Below are 13,604 nucleotides of genomic sequence, written 5' to 3'. Positions count from 1 at the left end.
ATATATATTTATATATGTGTGTGTCTATATTTATATATATATATATATATATATATACATACAGTTTATGTCGATTTTATTCTGAAATAAGAGATAACAGAATAGAAATATAATAAGCGATATTATTTTAAATGTATCTTCTTATTTTTATCAAATGACTTCGAATGATTTTTGAACTTCGTGGAGATTTATGGATAATTTATTTATTTTTAGATTTTTTTTTTTTTTATTATAAGTAAATGGTTACTTATGAATGATTATATTATAGATAATCGCATTTTGAAAATTTATAACTCGTAAGATGATATGAATCTCTAATATACATATTTCAGATTAAATAGATTTAATATTTAATATTTAATTACTTTGATTAAGATTTTCTTTCTAATATGTTATAATAGATAATATTTCACTTTATCTAATTTTATTTTTTGATATTCTCCAACATCATAATACTTACATTATAAATTTATATAATGTTAATTTGTATAATTCTACATATAAATTAACATTATATAAAATTATATAAATATTAATAATAATATAAATACATCATTATAATTTAATATCTCGATACAAAATGCATTTGTCTAATAGAAAATATTTTGAAAAGTTTTACTATATCTATAGTTATTTAACAGATTTCAATTTGAAAATTAAAATATTATTTTAATAATAAGATAATCCTTGATATCCTGGTAAATTTTTTTCAAATATTTTTCCAAATATTTTTTGGCAACATTCACATTTTTCAAGATATTTATATGTTTTCAAATAAATCATGTATATTGAAATAATACAGTTCTTGTATTTACGAATAAATCTTACTCTGCAATTTTTGAATGAACAGTATCATAAATATTTAAATAATAAGTGATACTTGATACTTGATAAGTGATACTTGATACTTGGTACTTGATAAGAGGTGAAAAATATTTTAATTTTATTATATTATAAACTTATCGATTTTTTAAAAATTTTCTACCATATTAGATTGATTGGTTGATTCTAATTAATTTGAATGAATAAAAAGAATTTATCAAGAAATAATATAAATATTTATAATAGATATATTGTTTAATGAAAATGTATTTGATTTTTATTCATGAATACTGTTTATTTTGCACGATCATAATTATATCTAGTATGTTTTTTTGTAATAATTCTTGCCAAGATGAATACTAATTGCTTGAAATTTTCCACTATACTGTAATTATCCTTTCATATGTTTTTGACTTGTTTTTTCTTAATAAAAACTTGGTATCTTTTACGTAGTATTTTTATTATCTATTTGTGAAACATCTTTGAAAAACAAACATAAAAATTAATATACAAAAATGTCAATTGAGGTTTATTTATTAATTTATTTTATTAATAGTAAGCAATTGAAATTTATATTAACGAGACAATAATGTTTTCTTTATATTATTTTATATTTTTGTACAGATTATTCTGTAAAAAATTTTTTATTTTTTTCTTGATAATTTTGTGTATTAAATTATTTCTTAAAAACAATTTCAAGAATAGAACTATGTATATTAAAGATATGTATATAATTTCATTTAGAATTGAGGTAAAGGTATAAAATATACAAAACTAAAATAAATTTTAAATTTAAAAATATTAATATTTATGAAAAGATAAATATAATATTATAATGTAAATTTATAATTTTAATATTTTTTCGTTGCCTTTTTTGATTATATCTATAAATATAAAATATAAAATAAATATTATATTCGACAGCAATTTTGATAACAAAATTAATTAAAAATTAATATTTTTCTCTAACATATGAATTTGTAAAATAAATATAAACAAAAATATAAACAAAAAAGCAAATGATAAAAAATAGAGTAAGAATTGATGGTTAGCGTCATCTCTTAAGTGCTAAAAATATCTCTTCAAAAATATTGAATAAACAGCGCTCATCTATAATTCTTATTCTACTTTATCGTATTTGCTTATATGTATCATTTTCAAGAATAAGATAAATATTATTTCCATATTGTAATAAATTTTTATAAAATTGAATATAAAATAAAATTTTGATATATAAAAATCTAATAATTAATAATAAATAATTAAAGTATATTGTATTTGAATTCTTGTGCGATTGAAATTAATAGGAAATAGTACTGCTTTAGTCGATCAAGAAACCACTAAAGTTTTGCAAATGAGCAGATAAATTAAGGCGCATCATAATGCGCATGTCATCAGTCTACCATTGAAAATTGTGCTGACAAGTTGTGTGTTATCGGCAAAAGTGCGTAATTAGATAAAATTTTTATCCATAAAGTATTATATTACGATTATTAAGTTTAATTATAGGTTATTAAGTGTTGCTTAATTAATACATTTTTATTTGATTATTATTATATTAGAATTAATCATATTTTTACGCAAATCATTTAAAGCTTCGAAGATAAAATAACTTTGAAAGTGTAATAGTTTTTCCATATATCATGATAATTAAGATATATAATTGGACAATTTTTATCTAAATATGGTAAGTTTTTATTTATTTTATATTTTAACAGAATCATTATAAATTTTTTTTATCGTTTTATTCATATAAAGATCGAAGTAATTAAATTATTTCACATATACATATTTCATTTCTAAATGCGTGTTTATCCATTATTGTTCAATTCGTATGTTATTAGAGATTTCTATATTTGTTTTGATTTTACGCTTAAAGTCCCAAAGTTGAAAATATTTCTTATAAGCCTTTCCGAGAAATACGATTCGTATTTATGCCACGCTCCGGTATGTTTTGATTTGTCGAATTGTTAAGCATATCCCCTCTCCTCATTTATAATTCGATACATTGAAATCGCTATACGCGATGTTATTCTGTTATCGACACTCGTGACAGGCAGATGCTTTAATTCAAATGCGTAATTTATTCCGTAATTCTTTAATTTTTTTCTTATTTTTTATATAATTATTTTATTAATAAATATTTGTTTAATTATTGAATATTAATTTTATTGATAATTTTTTGAAAAATGATTTTTTGATAATTTCTTTTTATTTTTATTCGTCAATTTGACAATATGAATTAACTATTAACTTATATTGGGAATTTCTAAAATAGAATTTGAATCAGATTGCGATTAGTTTAATTTTATACATTTATACATTTATTTTTTAATTTTACATTTATTTTATTTAACTTTTTTGCGCAGATAAATAGCTGATCGCTTTAACTGCAAAAAAGGAAAAACGTCACGATGAACAGTCACGATGACAGCTAACGTTTTATGGAAGAAAGGTAATTTTTTTTAACTGAATTTATTAAAGTGATAAGATAACATTCAGTTTTAAAACTAAATAGGCATAGATTTTGTATTTTTTAAATGATTTCAATTCTGCATACATACTTACATTATAGCATTCTAGATGGCGCAAGAAACATTCTGATCTTTCTTAAGGTCGGTATTTCAGAATACGTGAAAATTCCATAAGATATTATGTCTATTTTGTTTCTCGTTTGTATGTCGATGACAAGTTGTAACACGGTCGGTATATCATTTGATCCCGGGAAAATTCTGATCTCTATGTAGAAAATCCTGTAATATGGAAAGATTATCGAAAGAAAATCTTAGAGAATCGCGGCATTGCAAAATCGTTATATCGTTGCCAGCAATTGAACAAAACGAGATAATACATCTTTCGATTGTCACAAACAGTCGTGGAAATTCACGAGTGAGTTGTTTACCCGTATACAGCAACAAAACTAGCGCAGAAAACTGTCGATTCGTTGAACGCCATGCATCACGCGAACACAAGCGCGCTAGATAAATACATAGTATAAAAAAATTCTACGACTGTAAAACGAAAAATCATGATCTCCGTAGCTACATTGTTATCGATATTTATCATTCTATATTTTTTATATAATTTTTCATAATCTTATGATCATCTCAATATGATTATTTCTATCTTAGTTTTAAATAAAGAAAAAACAATTTCTTGTGCATTTATAAAAATTAGATTTTGAAGCTAATTCGACAAATTAATTTTTTTTAAATTAGGATCATAATTTTTTCTAAATTAAATTTTGAAATTTCTTGATCGTATTTATATATAATAAATATTTTATAAATCGTCAATTATAATATTCAATTGTTTTAATAATCTTCACTTCTAAAAAATGATTATTCTCAATAAATTCGACCAGTTTGACTTCTATATAACACATCATATCGAATAGAATGTCATAATTTGCTTTCAATACAAAACATATCGTGAATTTTGCGCATTGATTTTACGAATAATAAGATTATTTGAAACCCAAATTTTCGATGATATAAGCTAGCATCTATTTGAATTAGACTGAATATAGGTTCTGTACTATAGGTTCTGTAAGATGTTCCTCCTTTTCATAAGCATAAGAGTACGCATCCATTTCTCGCGTGGGCGTCAGTTCTTCCGTGGAGGGTCGATGACGTAAAACACGATCCTTTTTTTTCTACTTTTTTTTTTTCCGCTTCCCTTTTTCTACTCCCTTCCACCGCAATATCTTCCGTCTGATACGCTTTTTTCCAGATTGCCAATCCGTCAACTCGTAGGCGTCGTGCGATACGTTCCGTATTTTTTATCGAAACGCGATGACGTTTGTTCGTTGTCGTTAGCGAGAATATTTCTTTCTTTTGATGAGAGCTGAATCGATCGCAACGATTGATCGTTGGGTATGGTTTTTATTTTCACGAACGTTTCTTTCTCTTTATCTTTCTTTTTCATTCGCCTAGGGGTTTTGTTTAAAGAATCATGGCGAAGTTGAATTATTACGTAGGTTCTTATCGGATAAAGTTCAAATGGTCTTCGTTTCTCGCGCATATAAATATTCATTGATATGTGGGTGTTCATCACGTAGGTTTCATTCAGTTGTTTTTTTTTTTCAATTTAAGATTCAATTGTTCTCGAAAACTTGTGACAACTTTAATATTTTGTACGTTTAACATTTATCGACATTTGCGCATTTGTGCACTTGAAACCGGCAGAACTTGATAAATCACATTTTCTAATTTTTAGAATATAGAGAAGTTTTAAAGTTAAGTTTATTCAAAATGATTATTACATCCTATTTAATTCCTTAAATGTTAGAGTTTATAATTAAAGTTGCATTTCACAAAATGATCTATTATAGACATCTATAAACATGATGTCGTATTTAAAGTAAAATATTAATTTAAAATTACTGGTTTTACACTCGCTTCATCCATGAAATTAGCGATGCCGTTAATCTGCTATTTTAAAAGAAGTAAACTTTTATCACAAAGTTTTACTCACCGACTACTTTTAATCAGTTTTATTCCTTAACTACCTTCAATGGCATTAAACTGGGAGGAGATTATTATCGAAGGAAATATCTTCCAAAGGCATTTGTTTGGCTTTAAAAAAAAAATCTTCATATTTATACCTTTTAAAGATTTTTTTATTTACCAAATAACACTTTATAGTCTTCGTTGTTGCAATTATTTTTAAAAATATATATATATATATATACCTTTCATGTTTTCAAATTCTATAATATTATTCAGATATCTTATATAATTTCTCCATCAATCCGAGTCTCGTTAATTCTACATTGTCGAAGGAATCACCCTTACCGAATGCCCTGTGTAATTACCTCATTACACAGGTGGAAACAGTCGACTTGGAGGCTCCATGAAATGGAATTAATTTCAACGTAGTTCATTCGTGAATCCAACTCAATTTCATAATACCCATTTCAATCATATTCGTATCTCGTAAAATATTTTAATCATGCGTATGACTTTACAAATTTTATCTTCGAAAAAAAAAAAATGATATCCGAAAGACAAGAAACTGTATTCTTACCTTCGATGAAGCGTAAACACGTTCCCTCTGTTACAAGTCTTGGATTTCCCTTGAGCTTTTACCGCTAGTTAAAAGCGACTACGAAAGTATTGGGAACACAAATGATCCGAGGTACGAGTTCAACCTTCCCTTCCTGGTTTAGCAAACGATTTCTTCACGAGGAATCCACTACCATTCCATCCTCGTCCATTCATCCCTTCCACAATCCGAAATTCTCCCTCGTACGAACCGTGTTCGATCCACGATCGGCCTTCGAGACGTTTCGGCTTTCTCTTTTTCCTATACTTTCTTTTTTTTTCCCCCGTTACGACCTTCCACTTCGTTCGGAAGCAACGAGAACGCCACGAGGTGAATTCGTCTTTTGTACGGTGGGATTTTTATTTATTAAGGGAATTGACTCGTTGTTCCATTGGGATATGATAAAATGTTGTCGGGTATGTGGTATATTTTGGGATAACGAGTTGTTCTGATTTGCGAAACAGGAAGAGTATTTCTAACTTAAAATTATGAAAATTTTATTTTTTTAGTTTTATTATTTATTTAAGTTTATCTGTTTGCAAAATTTATTTTTTGCGTTTGTTTATTAATGATTTAAATAAAATGTAGACAAAGAAATTTTATTTATTGAAATATATATATATATATATATATATGAAAATGTATATATTTTCATATATATATGAAAAATATATATGAAAAAAGTGGAAAATATGTTGAAGTATGTATGAAAGTGGAAATATTAGAGATACTGATGAATAAGAAATATAATAGCTTCATGGGTCAATGTTTTATTCATTTATTTGAAGCAAAGGATGAAATATATTTGATCAATCTCGTATCATTTTTTATATATAAGTTATGTTTCATATGTTCCATTTTTTCGAATAATTTTTTATCTAGTTCTTAGAAATATTAAGGAAATAGTTACTAAATAATTGTTAATAATATTAAAATTTTTACAATACGATTTATACTTAACAAATTACATTTGTATCTGAAGTTTCATAAATTTCAATCACACTAGTATTAAAAAAGAACTAGAAATTAAAATATTAAAACAATTTCTAACGCGTATATATTTTAATATAATTCATAATTCTAACCTATAATTTTAATCTCGTATAATTCTGCACACACCGCAATACGTAATCGTACAATTTCCCTTTCGATCTTTGCGCTTATATCCGAAAACCCATAAATCCTGACACCTGTTCAACGAGCAAATTTCCTCTGTACCAGCTCGCTCTTTATGCATCGTGAAAATAAAAATTGCAAAGAATATAATCCACAAAGAAGTCAAGTGAGACAAATATTCGATAAGAAAAATAATAGAAGGAAAAGATCGCTAATATAAAAAAAGTTCTATCGTATATTTTTAATCCACTACATTAAAATATTCGTAGTCTATTTAATTATTGCAAATTCCATCTTTTTATTCATAATATAATTTTAAATAAAATATATTAAATACCGAACATACCTTTACAACTCTGCACATTTATCTACCACGAAACATTCATATTCTATTTAGTTATTACAAATTCCACTTATGCTATTCTGAAACTAACATTCCACTTTCCTTAAACTCATCCACAACGATCCAATATACGATATTTATACATCGCAAGCTTCGTAGAATCAAAAAATCTTTAAATACTTAAATCCTCTTGAGTGCTATGATCACTCTACTTTACCGTTATAAAAAAACGTAAAAGTATCGTGTCTTATCTATATATAATTACCGCGTACCGTGTATCATCTTAAGCTCCTTTAAAATTAAAAAATTTATACATCATTTATCAAACAGCAAAGAAATCATTCTTGGCCCATTTCCAAAATTTTCCATTTCGTTCAAAGTGAGACCTATCTAGTCGACTCGGATTCTAACCTTATTAAACTATCATAAATTCCAAATTCAAATTCTCTCCTATCTTTACGCTCGATCTTTAAGCTCAACGCGATCCAAAAATCCAATTTCCACGAGCCACGCGATTTTTTTTTTTTTAAAAGCCTCAATTCGGAATATTTAAACTCTCCTGTATAAATGGATCATGTGTAACGTATAAGCCGAAGCATTACGCGCGTCCACGACTACTACTACGACACACGCGAGCCATCTTCCGCCGTGTTTCGGAATTAATGGAAACATTCGCGCATCATTCATTTTAAACGGACATGAAACGGTCCCCGGCCAACCCGCCCGCCCCAAAACTCTCCTCCATCGTTCGCGGTGAGATCTCTCTCGTCGACGGAGACCGAGCCTTGTCCCCTACTTCCCTCGCTGTCCGCCTGTGGCGCTGCGCTCTCGGCCGTGGTCGGGATAGGTCGGCAGAACGAGACGATGTACGTTCGAGGGAGGGAACGGAGCGTGGAGATAGTCGACGAGGACGCTGGGTGGTGAGTGCCACCGTAACCGGGTCCTCCTCAGGGGTCCTACCGTCAGGACCACGGACAATTTTCTCATTTTTTTCCTTCCCGTTTCACGCGTTCTATCGCGAAAAAAAGGGGAGAACAACAAGAGAGAAGGACAGATCGATAGAACCGGCGGCAGCGGCGGCCAGTGTGCTTTTGCTTGCTCTCGCCTGTGCTTCGTCTCCACGGTGCGTGCGTGCTTTTTCTCCCTTGCTCTCTTTCTCTCTTTCTTTCTCTCTTTCTCTTTCTCTCTCTCTCTCTTTCTCTCTCTCTCTCTTTCTCGCTATTTCCTTGCGTGTGCTCCGTGGAACAGCGGGGAATCGAGAGCACACACCGGGGTGCGGCCGACGATGGTGAAGGCCCCGACCATGGGTCCCTCGACCGGCACCCAGGGGATCAGGAAGATTCACCCTGGGCCCGAAATCGCGATGAATCCGAGGAATCTGCCGACCGCGAACGCAACTACACCTCCCAGCATCCGAACAGATGGCAAGACCACCTCTATCTATCATCCTCAGGTATATTAGGATTTTTCATCGTTTTTAGGATAGGATGTTTTTTTAACCATCCTATTCTCTGGTGTTTATACAAGTTTTGTGCAAGTGCAATTGCATACGTGTTTTGCGTTCTCGTAATCGTGTCTTTTTTTTCCTCTTTCTTTTTTTTCCTTTTTTTCTTTTTCTCTTTTTTTTTTTTTTTTTTGATTTCACAGTTTGGTTTTTTCGAAAGTTTCATATTTACGTACGCCGCCACCGCCGCCGCGAACTTTGTTCTCGTACGCGGTTTTGCTCGTTTTCCACTCTCGCGACGACAAGGGAAACAATTTGAGTGTTGTGAACGGGTCGGGGGTTGCGACGGCAACATCCCTTCGCGGATCAGGATCCGTATCCCCGCCAATGCTCCGCTCTTGTGCTGATCTCCCTTTCGCCGAGTTTCACGGTTTTTGGCTTTTTTCACCACGTTTCCAGCTGTGCTCCGTTTTTTCCCTCCCCGTGGACGTTGATTAAGGACAAATTGAGCTTCGACCGATGTCGATCGAGTTCCTGGCTCGCCTCTTTTTTCTCATCTCGGTTTAATTATTCTCGCATTCGCAAAATTTCGTCAAAAATAATCTATTTGTTTATTTTTGCGAATCACTAAATTCAACGAATCGAAAAACTTTGTCTTCGAAAATAATATTTTATCTTTCTCTGGTTCCCCTTCGTTAGCTTTGAATTCTTTTATTAATTACAAAATTTATATATTTTTTCGTATCGTGTTATAGAAGAATTAAATATAATGTATAATCACGTTAGTAGTGAAATTTTTTACGATCGAAATTACGATCCTCGATTATATTCATCAATGTTTGATGGATTCTATAAAAACGATTCTTTCTTAAATTTTTATAAGATTATATCGGTTCGATACTTCTTTTTTTTTATTTTAGATTATCAATACTTGAATTTCAGTTTATTTATCGGTAAAATAAAATGTATTTAAATTAACGCGCGTAATGACGGTATAAATCTATTGATTATTCCTTTTTTTTTTTTTTTTTTGTTACTATTTTCGTTACGATTAATAAAGCGGAAAGATTATTTTTTTTTAATCAAATATTTATCGTAATTCCGCGATTATTAAAGCGAGAACGAAATTTCTGCGTGTTTATTTTGCTTTACCTTTATCCACGGTACATCTACGATTTTTCATGTTCGTGCGTTTAATCAACGTCGGCTCTATTTACGTGGTCATTAACCGTGATGCTTCATTGCGGGGATAATTAGATCAGTCGAAGCCTATTAAGTAGCAGGCGTCTTTCAAACAGAGTAACAGATGTTGAATGTTGTGGCAGTATTCGAAATTTCCCTTTAGAGTTCGAGTTATATACCATGTATATATATATATATATATACATATTTCCTCTTATCAAACAGAATAGCTAGAATAGAGCAGTTAATAGGATAATATTTTTAATTGTTCTCCGATCACGATGTTTCACAGATTTTGAACAATATTATTCGAAATTATTACAATTATTACCTGTTTCCTGTCGATTAAGAATTCTTCTCATTCTTCATTTATTTTTTTCATATGAATTTTTTGGAATCAGATTTTTAAAATATTTATTCTTATCGGATGAAAATAGAATTTAAAACATTCGAAACGATGAAGCTAGAATTTACAGTAGATTTTTTATTTCGTTTTATTTTTATTTTTATTTTTATTTTTTTTTTTTTTATCATTAAACAGGAGTGTCACAAAATCACTTAATCACTCCAGATCTTTTTTAACCCTCCATAAAATCAAGTGATGCAGAAGTGACGCATATCAACGTGCTTATATTTTTAAAATATCGTTCTATTTGTTTATCAATATTCCATTCAATTTTATCTCCACACCAATATACTGCAATTTATTTATAAGAATTATTGCTTTCCAGTTTATCGATCGAAGATTGAAAAACTTCGATCAATCATCAATTTTCTCAGAAACAAACGAAACTCCAATCTAACCTATATACTTTCTAACTTTTAAGTTTAATTCATCCATACCATCGATACAAGTTCAATCAAAAAGCGAGAGAATTCATTCGTCCATTCGTAAATTTTGCAAATTTTTCGAATTCAACTATTCCCACATTGTTTATTCAATTTTCAACAACAAATTTAAAACTTCTCTTTAAATTCCTCCTCATGTTATCGATTATTAAATAATTATTGTCACGCAAAGGTCCCATCTTGTTTTTCGATTTCTCTTCCGTCCTGTCTCGAGCACGATTTCGAAATTGCATTGATCTGAATTTCTCCAGACCAAGAAACCAACCCACCCCCTCCCATCCCTTTATTTCTTGCACGATCTCTCGTTTGATCTTTACGCGACAGAGCCCCCAACTTGCTCTTCATTTCACACCTTTGTCGGCGCAACCTTTTTGCAATTCAATGATCCTGGATCTGAGGGGGGAAGGGGAGGACGGTTTCGATGCGTTCGCAAATAAATTATTGTTAAATTCAGCGGGGAGATATTAGGTCGAGGCGGAGGGAAGGATGGAAAAACGTGCGGGCGTATTCATGAATGAATGGATGCCGCGATGCTTTCTCGAGAAGAAAGCTCGTAATCTTTTAAATCCATTGATTTATTCGATCTCTCGCTTCTATTTCTCTCTCTCTCTCTTTCTCTCTCTCTTTTTTTTCTTTTTTTCTATCTCCTCTCCTATCTTCTTTCCTTTTTTGTAATTCAATATTATCGCCATCGGCCGGAACGTAAACGAGCTAATTTATACCACTTCTTGTAACGTTGCAACTTCTGATTCATAATTTACTACTCCATTATTAAAGGCTATTAGTTTTTTTTTTCTTTTTATTTATTTTTTTTTTTTTTTTTAGATATTTTTTGGGTATAAACTTTGCGAAATCTTGGTTCTGTTTGATTAACAATTAATTAATATCGGACTATTTTACGAAAATAGTGACGTTATTCGTTTAAAATATCGACGATATTTCCGATTATCGATAAAATTAAATTTTATTGAATCAGGTAGGAGACAGTGTTCAAATTGTCAAGCAAATTGGCAACGAGTTTAGATTTATGAAATGGTTTGCAATATATGCGTAAATATATTCGTGGAATTATCGGTCGGTTTAATTGTAAATTGTAAATATTTCCAAAATACGCGATTTCTTTAAATTTTGAATCACTTCGATTTCGATCTATAATATACAGTAAATGACAAAGAATTAATTGAATCATGTTTTAACGAATATACACGCCATGTATGAGTTATATAATCTTTGTAATGAAAATGCAAAACAGCTTGAACTATTATCACAGAATTAAACGAATAATTTTATCAAGTTTATCAATGAAACCGAGCCGTAGATCGGAACGTTTAATAACATATTTTCTTGTCCATAACAGGTTTTCCTAAAGAAAGCGCAATGTAACCGTGGAAAAATTTTAAATTGCGAATTAATCGCTTCATTTAAATATTCATTCGCGTACGTGGATCGAGTAATTTATTCTTTTAAGCTCGTTGTTTTTTTTTTTTTTTTTTTTTTTTTTTTTTTTTTGCTTTATTTATGAATTTTTAATACACCACATACACAGAAAGCGAATTTTAAATGTGTATTATACTAAATACGTTTCAATTAATTTCTAAATATACATAAATTTATCTTATTTCGTTTTATTTCGTTATATCTGATATCGTTCAATTTATCATATCAAAAGTTTTCTATCTAATCAATCAATGAATAAAATAGATAATATCTATTTTTCTGCAACGATTAAGCTACTTGAAAAGAATTATTTTTCACGGGGGAAGGAAAAAAAAAAAAAAAAAGAAAGAAAGAAAAAAAAAATAAAGCAGAAAATACGTACGTACAGTATCCTTTGTTCTCGAGAAAATCGATTTTCTGGATACGTGAGATACGTGTGTTTGACTAAAAATTCGGTTCAATGAATATCACTGGAAATGTCTATTATGTTTATAGTTAATACGGTGTGTACGTGTAGATTCAGCAACCTGTCACTAAAAATACCGTCCCCTTCAGTAAAAATATCGAGAATCTTTTATAATTAGGGAACGAGAGAGTTATTAAGATGCACAAACAGTTAGAAATTCAAATTATGCTAATGATGCACTCGATTCACATTCTCGTCTCGTAAAATCGCTGGTGCGATAAAACCTTGCCAAAATTATTTAAATTTTAAACGTTTGATAACTGGCTCTTAACAGCTGCTTAATTCATAAGGATACATTTTATTTATGGGAATAATTTTTTTATTCAAAAAAAAAAAAAAAAAAAAAATGAATCACGTAGTAAAAACATCTATACAATTATGAATGAAGTGTTATACAATTTTATAGATAAGATATAATAATTAATTGACAGAGATATTTATATATTGTATTTGTATTAGAAATAATAAAATAATTGATACAAGTTTCATTAACTACAACGAGTCACAGACAAGTACACCGTGACTCTGTGTATTTAATTTTTATTTTCACTGGGGACGACTTATTTTCTGTTTGTACTAGTTGCACTTGTAAGAGAGTTGAAATACTTGTCCAGAAAGTTTATAACACTGTCCAGACATTTTGTGTAACAAACTATCTCAATAAACAGAGTTCTATTAAACTATATACACGAACGTTGGAAGATGTCACGAGCAATTAATATATTTCGGCTACTCTACAATCCGTGTAACCTATATATATATATATATATTATATTATATCAGACATCGAGAGCACACGCATCTCGATTTTCCAATGTTCCATTAATTTCTGCGATAAATTTATTGTAATTTTGTTAAAAATTGAACCGCATCTTTGATCTTTCGATCATCGATCTGTT

At 29.6% G+C, this 13,604-nt stretch overlaps 1 protein-coding gene across 6 annotated transcripts in view; it reads left to right on the top strand.

Annotated features, from left to right (window-relative positions):
* Nucleotides 1-8,339: 8,339 nt before the first annotated feature.
* The window catches only part of LOC122712173, a 79,695-nt gene continuing 74,430 nt past the window's right edge, over nucleotides 8,340-13,604 (top strand). For 2 of the 6 annotated variants that reach the window (XM_043931596.1, XM_043931595.1), the window contains exon 1: nucleotides 8,482-8,780. In XM_043931596.1, coding sequence (XP_043787531.1) covers nucleotides 8,613-8,780 — 168 coding nt within the window. In that variant the 5' untranslated portion in view covers nucleotides 8,482-8,612. Of the gene's footprint in view, nucleotides 8,451-8,480; nucleotides 8,781-13,604 lie in introns of those variants that run through there. The other 4 variants (XM_043931594.1, XM_043931593.1, XM_043931592.1 and 1 more) reach the window with 3 other exon arrangements.

This window comes from Apis laboriosa, unplaced genomic scaffold, assembly GCF_014066325.1.
Source record: "Apis laboriosa isolate Shangri-la unplaced genomic scaffold, ASM1406632v1 scaffold19_cov150, whole genome shotgun sequence".
Lineage (NCBI taxonomy): Eukaryota > Metazoa > Arthropoda > Insecta > Hymenoptera > Apidae > Apis > Apis laboriosa.
Note: the sequence above shows the minus strand (reverse complement) of the source record. Positions and strands in the feature narration are given on the sequence as shown.